Below are 9811 nucleotides of genomic sequence, written 5' to 3' on the forward strand. Positions count from 1 at the left end.
CCACAGATGCTGCCAGGCCTGCTGAGTTTTGTCAGCAATTTGTTTTTATTTTCCCCAACTACGTATGAAGTGAGGACGAGTCATCATAATACAATAAAAGAAAACAAAACTATACGTAGTTCTTACCAGTTTTTCTTTATAAAGTTGCGCGATGCACATATGAGTCAGGGTGGGCTCTGCCTCACTGAGATCTGCTGTGCTTTATCAGAAAAGATAACACATACTTCAGCAAAATAAATAAGGCAGTTACACATTCAGCCTGTTGTGTCTATGCTCCTTCAGAGAGAGAGCAATCACCTAATGTCATCCCTCTGCCTTTTCCCCACCACCCTGCATTTTGGTTTTCTTCCTCTTCAGATAATAACCTTCTTCCCTTCAGAAAACTTAACTGGTCCTGCCTCCACCACATTCTAAGGGCCATTCCATATCCTAATCATCTGCCGTGTGCAAAATATTTTAACTCATATCACCATTGCTTCTAACAGTGTCCTGTGGTTCGCAATCATTCCTCCAATGGGAATTGGTTTCCCCATCTACTATGGCCAGATCCCTTATAAATTTTGAATAGTTCTATCGAAACTCCTTTCAACCGTTCCTCCCCACCATCACACCCCACCCCAACTTCTCCAATTAATGAAAAAAAAACTTTTCTTGCAAAACTTTTCTGGACGCTTTAAATCCTTCAACATCTTTCCTTAAGTGCAATGCCCAGCATTGAACACAATACTCTACTTGAGGCTGAAATAGTATTTCATACAGGTTTAGCACAACATCCTTGCTTTTGCAATTTATTTCTCTAAGTCAAGGATTCAGTATGCTCTATTAACCAAGACCAGTCCTGTCACCTTCGATGACTAATGATTATACACGTTCAGATCTCTCTGCTCCTGCAACTCCATCAGAACAGTACTCTTTCATATTATCTCTTTATATTCTTCCCTCCAAAATGAATCACTTCACCCTTTTCTACATTAAAACTTAAAGCCACTTGCTTACCTATTTCACTAATCTATCTACATCCTTTTGTGTGCTAGGCAATCCTCGTGGTTTGCCATAGTTCCTAATGTCATATCATCTATAAATTTGAAATCAACAAAAACACAAGATACAGTACTATACTCTTGCCCCTTCAAAATGTAAGTGTATGGATTAGACGACTGGCTGGAAACTTGAAACATTCAGTATCACCTATGGGTAAATAACACTGGCAAATAACCTCTAATTACTGCTGATCAGGCAATATGTTAATTCATTACAATGCACAAACACCAGTATGTATTATACAAGTGCTTTATTTTACAACCACCAAAAATTCTTATGAACTGAATCACATGAAGGAATATTTTACAATGTGGCTATAAGCCCTCAGACTGACCTTGTTCAATGAAATCATCTCTTAATTTTCCAGCTTTCCACCGGAGAGAGTGGGAAAAAGACACTGCCGTTTGCCAACTTCAATTGCTGCATAGTCATGCAGCAAGTGGCTTAATTGGGGGCCTATGTTAATACTTTATTTTTGGTTTAAACTCACATAGGCAGTGAAAGAACGTTATTATTTTAAAAGTATAATAGATCTTGGCAGGAGGGCTGGCAGCAGTTATGATAAATTACTGCAAACTCAACTATACCACTGCCAACATCAATTGTGTCAGACTGAAACTTTGCAAAGATTGGAATAAATCAAAGACTGGGTATGGTTTTACTTCGAATAGTCTGAACATTTCCTTTGTTTAAGTTAATTTCTACTTGCCACCATAAATAAGGCACTGTTTTGCTTTTTGATTATTTAAATTGCATTTATGGCAAGCTCTAAAATTGTGGAGCTCTCTACAGCATTCATTTCCCCAGTTATTATAGTTATGTCTTCTAACCATTTAAAAAAAATGTCCGATATTTTTAGTCCAAAAATAACAGCTATTTCATTTGGTGTACTAGCTCAAAGATTTTTCTTACCTCACTTCCCTACCACTCTGCAATAATGTCCACACCCCATTGGGGCCTCTGTAATCTGGGATAGATGCAGCCTGCATTAAGCAAAAACAAGGGTAACATTTTAATATTCCAAGAAAGCAAAAATGAAAAAGGTCTATTTGTAAAATATATAAATGCAAATGTTATAGCACCTTTAACATTGTGTTGAGACAGTCTACAATGCTCAGGAATTGTCACTGAACCACATTAGAAGATACCAGAACAAGTGATCAAAAACTTGGCTGAAGAGGTAGGTTTTAAGGAATATCTTGCATCAAACAAAGGAAAGAAACAAAGATGCAGAGAAGTTTATGGTAAGAATTCTAGAGTTTGGGGCCTAGGTAGCTGAAGGCAACAGTGGAACAATGAAACCGTGAATTTTGGTTAGCATAGTCAATCCACCAGCTTAAAGTCTAACATTTCCTCAGTAGCAATACCGATAGTAAGCGGTCCCCTTGATACTCATACTACTTGTAAAAAATACAGGATATAAAGAATTGATAAACAAAAATGCGTTGAATGTAATGTTTATCAGATTGTTTGTTTTAGGTCATTGAATTGGATGATTTAGAATAATATTTTCATTTTTAAATGCAATTGATGTAAAGTAATAAAATTTCATTCTTGTACCTCAATTGATATGCAAGGAGTTACAACTTGTGTTTAGATTGTTTCACTTGATGAATGCATCAAAATCTCCACTCTGACAAACATCAAGGATTGTAAGAGAAATAAATGGATACACAATCAGACTTGTCCACAAAAGCCTTCTGTTATCCAACACACTCTTGAAAATATGTCTTGTTCATAACTATGCATGATATAGGCAGATAAATCAGTATTTGCTAACAGGTACTTTCTATTGGAACCAAGATAAAGTTATTATCTCTAGGTTTTCAAAGTAAGGGCTTGTATAGGATGGGCCAAAGGACTAAAAGTTAATGATGATATTCGACAGCTGAATCAGAAGATAGATTGTACAGAATGGGCTGTAGGGTTAAAATTGTTGATGATGCTTGACAAGCTGCATGATCTTGGATGAGCCCTGTGAACATTCCCATGCGTGCCGCAGACAGCACAATTAAAAAAAATACTTGTTTTCTGTATGAGCCAGCAGGTTAGTCTATTGTATCTGTTGTTTTCTGTACTGGTTGTTTGTGGAGAGTGCAAGAGCATTTTGTTCCAAAGCTGCTGGACTTCACCCGAGACCGGGATTGTGAAAGGTGCCACGAATGAACCTGAGCCTCCAGACCAGCCATCGATCAAGGAGCCCCAGAAGGGCAGAGGGATGTGAGACTGGTTTTCTCTTTTTCTCTTCCATTTATTATTACCACCATAATCATTTATTACCATTATAATCATTTATAATTACTTATTAGACATTCATATTTAAGTAAATTGCTGTTGTTGTGCCTTCTCTTAATTATATTTACCCAAATCTGAAAATAATCACTTGGATATATGCTGTGATCCAAGATACTTTTTATTGATGAGGAATGGCATTCAGGAAAATACTTGAGAAGGGAAAGGCAACTGGATGCTCTGGAGACCTTCCGTATTCTAGGATGGAATGTAGCAGACTCTAGATTCAGGTCTGTAGCTAATTTGTTAGCATAATTAGGGCCCCCGCAAGAATTGGGGTGGTGGCGTTCATAACCAGAATAAGAAAGAGAGAAAGGAGGGTTAGACATGCAGGTTGCTGTACACAAGTGCAGAAACAAGGACAGTGTACCACAAATGGGGTGGATATTATTAACAGCTTTGTGTTCTACGTGTAGGGAATTGAAAAAAAGTGCCAGGCCAGAAACAGGCAGTTTGAGGCCACATTGATAGCAGTAGAACAGCGTAACGTTGTCCTAACAGAAACAGTTAAGACAGTGCAGGAGACAGCTGAGAAGGTAGAGGTGAAACAGAACCAGATAGTATGCAGATGGCACAACAGAAAAAGAGAGCAAAACGGCACAAATTAGAAAGTTGACCCAGTCAAAATGCATGCGTTATTAACTTTGCAATGGGACTCTGACCATTGGGATGGGGACATTTGGTATTCATCTGATTCAGAGTCTGAATGGATGGACGGGGAAGGGAATGCTATTAGCCCCACCTCTGAGCGATCCTCAGGAGGAGAGGCTAATAGCACAACCCCTAATAAATAAGGCAAAAACAGGTTGGAGGATAAAACCCACAAAATTTGAGAAGAGTGAGAGATTACCCGATGTCCAAATTGCAGGATTTGGGATCACGCTTTAAACAAAAGTTGGGCAAATCCTTGGCCTCTTGGCTGATGCAGTCGTGGGACCAGGGTGCTGCCCATATTATGCCGACTGTCACAGAGCGAAGGAATCTGGGAGCACTAAGTGTTGATCCACATGCAAATAGTGTTTTTGGAAACATAGGGCAAACTGGATCATTGTGGAATGCACTGACACTAGCAGTAGGAAACAAGTATCCTTCTCTGATAGATTGGGAAGGTTATGTTGAAAAATGGGAGAGCATACCAGAACGTATAAAATGTTTGAGGGATTTGGCTACCAAGCCAGTAATGTATTCTCCACAGTTTCAGGTTCCAGACCAGGAAACTGTCACAGCTGGAATGAGGAACCGTCTAATGCAAAGTGGTCCGCGCTGGATGAGAGGTGCCTTGTTAACCATATTAGGGCCAGCCCAGGGACAGGCAGTGGGACAAGTATGTTTGTTGTTAGGACAGTTAGAGAACGTGGAGCCTGGTAAGTGAAGAGTGAGGCCTACCCGCGCAAGTGGCAAACAGGGACAAGATGGAGATGGAGTAGGTTCAAAGGTGAAACAAAAGATAACCAGAAAGGAAATGTTTGCAGCATTATTAAAAGCAGGAATAAGAGTACTATAGATGGAATACCTACCTATGCCATGTACAATATCTGCAGAACGCACTGTTCTCCAAAGGGTAGGGAAGTAAGAGAGATCAAAGCAGATGTGGAGGGAGGAAAGGAAAACCAACAGAAGACAGCCCACTCCAACACAGAAAACGTTAAAAAAAAGGTAATACTAAGGAACTAAGGTTGTTCCAAACCAGAATTAATTCATTCATTAAAGATGTATGTGCCTTTCCTACTAACAAGCAATGTCCCACTGCAAATAGGCAGATTCCACAAGGTAAAATGCATCCACCTTTTGTGAAAGATGTCATGATTTCCAGTGCTCCATCAGTTAATGCATCCGTGACCTTTGCAATCAATCCAAATAGAACTTAACTTTCAGATTCTTTTAAAAGTCACGTTACTGCCATGAAACAAAGTGATTCCATCTCACATAGTTAATGTGCCTCAAACCTGCCTACAATATCTACTGTATCCTCTCCAGTTACCAAAACAGTATTTGTGATGCAGTCAGAACCTTTACCTTCCTTTCACACAGATTGCTTCAACATTAAACCTAATACCAACAGGTTTGGGCCTGTCAAGAAATTCAAACCCATCGTTCAGAAGCCTGTACAGAAAGGTGAGTGCTTACATAGTTCTCTAAAGGAAGCAATCCAATCAGAGCAAAGCAAAGAAAGACTTAGGAAGATTTCGGATAGTGATAAATGATAACCTTAAAAAAAGATTCATTTGTTGCACCAGAGAATGAACTCTCTGCACCTTTGGCATCAATTGGAGCACACAGTGGAATTACAAAACCAAAATAGGCAACTTGGGCAGTATCAAAAGTGCTACAGAATAAAAGGGGACTATTCTCAAACAGGACAACCAGCCACTGCATCTTGCGCTCCTCCTCCTCCTTCAGGTTTTCCAAAAACTGAGAAGTTCACCACCAAACCTGTTGCGAATACAGAAGATGCATGAACTGTATTATTAGAAGCGATTCAATCTGGCACCAATGCAGCTCACTTTCAGGACCCCCGAATAACTGGGAAAAAGGAGAACTGGAGGCCAGATTTTCTGCGCTGTGAATTTTGTAGAAACGTTAACTGTGTTCTGGTTTGAGTGCACTTTTATTTGTTGGTTGCTAAATGTCATCTCATATAATTAGTGTCTTTTTGTTCCCCGGAGCTCGAGATCTGGGGAGACTTCGAAGTGGAGTTAGCATTTTGGGAATGTCTGCTGATTTGAAAGTGTATTGCGTGCCTGTTTCTGTGTGAAGCAACTATAGTTAATGTAGAGATAACAAGGTGTAGAGCTGCATGAACACAGCAGGCCAGGCAGCATCAGAGGAGCAGGAAAGCTGATGTTTCAGGTCTGGACGCTTCTTCATTCTTCAGAAATGGGGGAGGGGAAGGAGGCTCTGAAATAAACAGAGAGAGGGGGAGGTGATGATAGAAGGTGGATAGAGGAGCAGATAGGTGGAGAGAAGACAGACAGGTCAAGGAGGCAGGGATGAAGCCAGTACAGGTGAGTGTAGGTAGGGAGTTGGGATGTCGGTTGGTCAGTGAGGAGGGAGGGATGGGTAGGTGGGAGGGAAGACAGACAGGTTAAGGAGGCAGGGATGAGGCTAGTAGGTAGGAAGTGGGGGTGGGGGTGGGGTTTGGTCAGTGAGGTGGGAGAAAAGACGGACAGGTCAAGGAGTCGGGGACGAGATGGGCTGGTCTTGGGATGAGGTCGGGGGTGGGGAGATTTTGAAGCTTGTAAAGTCCACACTGAGACCATTGGGCTGCAGGGTTCCCAGGTGGAATAGGAGGCTGGAGGAACAGCACCTTCGGGTGGCATCGTTGTGGCAATGGAGGAGGCCCAGGATGGACATGTTGTCCAAGGAGTGGAGCACCTACGCTCGGTTCGTGACAAACAACAACACCTCCCAGTCGTGAACCACTTCAACTCCCCCCTCCCAGTCCTTGGACGACATGTCCATCCTGGGCCTCCTCCAGTGCCACAACGATGCCACCTGAGAACTGGAGGAACAGCACCTCATATTCTGCCTGGGAACCCTACAATCCAATGGTCTCAATATGGACTTTACAAGCTTCAAATTATCCCCACCCCCGACCTCATCCCAAGACCAGCCAATCTCATCCCCGCCTCCTTGACTTGTCTGTCTTTTCTCCTACCTATCCGCTCCTCCCACCTCACTGACCAACCCCACTTCCTACCTACTAGCCTCATCCCCGCCTCCTTGACCTGTCTATCTTCCCTCCCACCTACCCATCCCTCCCTCCTCACTGACCAACCGACATCTCAACTCCCTACCTACATTCACCTGTACTGGCGTCATGCCCGCCTCCTTGACCTGTCCGTCTTCTCTCCACCTATCTGCTCCTCTATCCATCTTCTATCATCACCTTCCCTTCTCTCTATTTATTTCAGAGCCCCCTTCCCCTCCACCATATCTGAAGAAGGGTCCAGACCAGAAACGTCAACTTTCCTGCCCCTCTGATGCTGCCTGGCCTGCTGTGCTCATCCAGCTCTACACCTTGTTATCTCAGACTCCAGTTTCAGCAGTTCCTTCTATCTCGGAGTGAGTATGGCTAATGTAATGACCTTTTAAGAAACCACGAGTGGTAGTGTAAAACCAAAATTTGCAAAACATTGATTCGCAAAGCTTGGTAGACACTTACCTTTTGGAATTGGCTCTGTGTTGTGTTTGGACTGGGTAAATTTTAATTCCGGAAATTACCATGTTTGGAATTTCATTTACTGGCCAAAATGAACTCCAAATATTGTTTTGACACGAGTGAAACTTTAATTCTGGATTATAAGATTGACTCATTGTTAATATCCAAGTGATTGGGATATTGGAATGTTGAAAATGCAAATTCCTGCAAGGAATTTAGGAAAGGCAAATTTAACAAAGGGCTGGTCTTTTCCTTCCTCCAAGGAGGAGGAGAGACGGATGACATAATTACGTGCAGGAGTTTACGTCCCACTCCCTGTTGAACCCATAGTAGAATCCGTGCTAATTAACCCATGCTGCTTGGCATGGAACGGATGCAGCTTGTTTGCTTTAAGAAATTGGAGACACTGAAGCCTGAACCCATTTGCAGAATTTCAAAGTTGCAACACAGTGATGTACCCTCAACCCATCAAGCAATTCATCAATAACACATTTCAGTGTTGGGGAAGTATTGTGGAAATATCAATCGTAGCAAATGTCAAGAATCTTGAAACCAATGAGCCTGTGTACACTTAAGCATATCATGACAAAAACTATATTAAGCCTTACATGCCCTGGTATTCTAAAACATTTAAATGGAATAGTTACCTGAAAATTTAAAGGGATTCTGGAAAATGATAAAGTGCATACACGTACATACAGTCACAAGTGTGGTTAGGGGAGGTGACAGCCTAGTGGTATTATCGCTGGACTGTTAATCTAGAGATCCAGATAATGTTCTGGCGACCCGGATTCCAATCCCGCCATGGCTGATGGTGGAATTTGAGTTCAATAAATATCTGGAATTAAGAATCTAATGATGACCATGAATCCATTGCCGATTGCCAGAGGGAAAAATCCATCTGGTTCACTAACGTCCTTTAGGGACGGAAACTACCATCCTTACCTGGTCTGGCCTACACGTGACTCCAGACTCACAGCAATGTGGTTGACTCTTAACTGGACAATTAGGGATGGGCAATAAATGCTGCCTAGCCAGCGACTCCTTCATCCCATGAATAAAAATAAATAATGAAGAAAAAATGGTTGAATACATTAAAAAAAAATGGTTAGTAACTTCAAGGGAGTAAACAGTATATTGAATGTGGACAAATTTACATAGAGATATTTCAAATCTCTAGATGAGTTACCAAGTAACTTTAAAATAGTGGGCGATCTTAGTAAAAGAACAAAGTGTGTTGGGACTGAATCAAACAGAAATGTTTGACTTCAGTTTTAAAATATTACAAGATTATGGTCCATGGACTACAAATCTCAAATCAGATACGGTGGTAATAGTTAAGTTGCAAAATTAGATGAAATGAAGTAATTAAAAGGTGGATACTGGTGGCAGAAGAGGAAGAAAAAAAAAATAGAATAATGGTTGAGATCGCTATTAAGGCTAAAATGCATTTTAGTGGAAAGCAAGTTTAGATGAGTACCAAACTGATAACTTTCTCTTGGTGATGTTTGTATCCTTGTCTGTTTTTTCAAAAAAAAAAAAGAAAAATTGAATTGGTGATCAAGCCACGAAGCTGGGGCATTGGGACCATATGTGGAGAGACGAATAAAATCTCATAGATCATTTGCTAAGATCATGTGGGAGTCAAGAATGCGTGACATGGTCTTGGGACACCAATGTAAATGCGCAAAAGTGAATGTTACATACATGAGATGGTAAAAAAAAAAATGCACTGAAGAACAGGTCTCAGACATGAACACCTACTTGACAAAAGGATTAACGTGGCTTGGAACAGCACGAAAACCTAGACAATAAAACACCGACAAAGTCCATAGAGAAACTGACTTTAAAACAAAGTAAATAGTATTAGTGAAAGGGATATAAAGTGAGACATAAAAATAAGTAGTATGATTGGCTATTATGTCAAAATGTTACAGAAATGAGAAAGTGTAGATTCTGGTAGGAGTACTGGTGGACTGCTTGAAAGGGCCCATCTGATGGCATACAGATACCCCATCATGAGCATTTGTATGACTAAACCTTTAGGTGAAATTGTAATGTGTTAAGGCAGTTAGTGTACGTCAAAAAAGGCTGAGCTAAGAGTCAGATGGTGTAGGAGTCTGTGAATAGGGAATTGGAAAAAAAAATACAAATTAAGGAACCTGAATCTGGAAAATACTGAATTTGAGAGCAAATAACGTAAATAGATGAACTGAAAAGAATGTAAACAATATTCTGGTCACCTCAATCAGGTGACATGACTTGCTGGTTCCATTATGACCTTGACCACATCAGGTAGGGGTGTGTGTGTGTGTG

The 9811-nt window shown here is 41.0% G+C and overlaps 1 protein-coding gene across 1 annotated transcript in view; it reads right to left on the reverse strand.

The window, feature by feature from the left end:
* Positions 1-9811, reverse strand: part of sirt7 (sirtuin 7) — a 29705-nt gene that overhangs the window by 15636 nt on the left and 4258 nt on the right. Inside the window, exons 4-5 of the mRNA XM_048611103.1 lie at positions 1954-2024; positions 127-199 (exon numbers count right to left, since the gene is read on the reverse strand). Of these exons, the coding sequence (XP_048467060.1) occupies positions 127-199; positions 1954-2024 (144 nt within the window). The remainder of the gene's footprint in view (positions 1-126; positions 200-1953; positions 2025-9811) is intronic.

Source organism: Rhincodon typus, chromosome 23 (assembly GCF_021869965.1).
Source record: "Rhincodon typus isolate 14 chromosome 23, sRhiTyp1.1, whole genome shotgun sequence".
NCBI lineage: Eukaryota > Metazoa > Chordata > Chondrichthyes > Orectolobiformes > Rhincodontidae > Rhincodon > Rhincodon typus.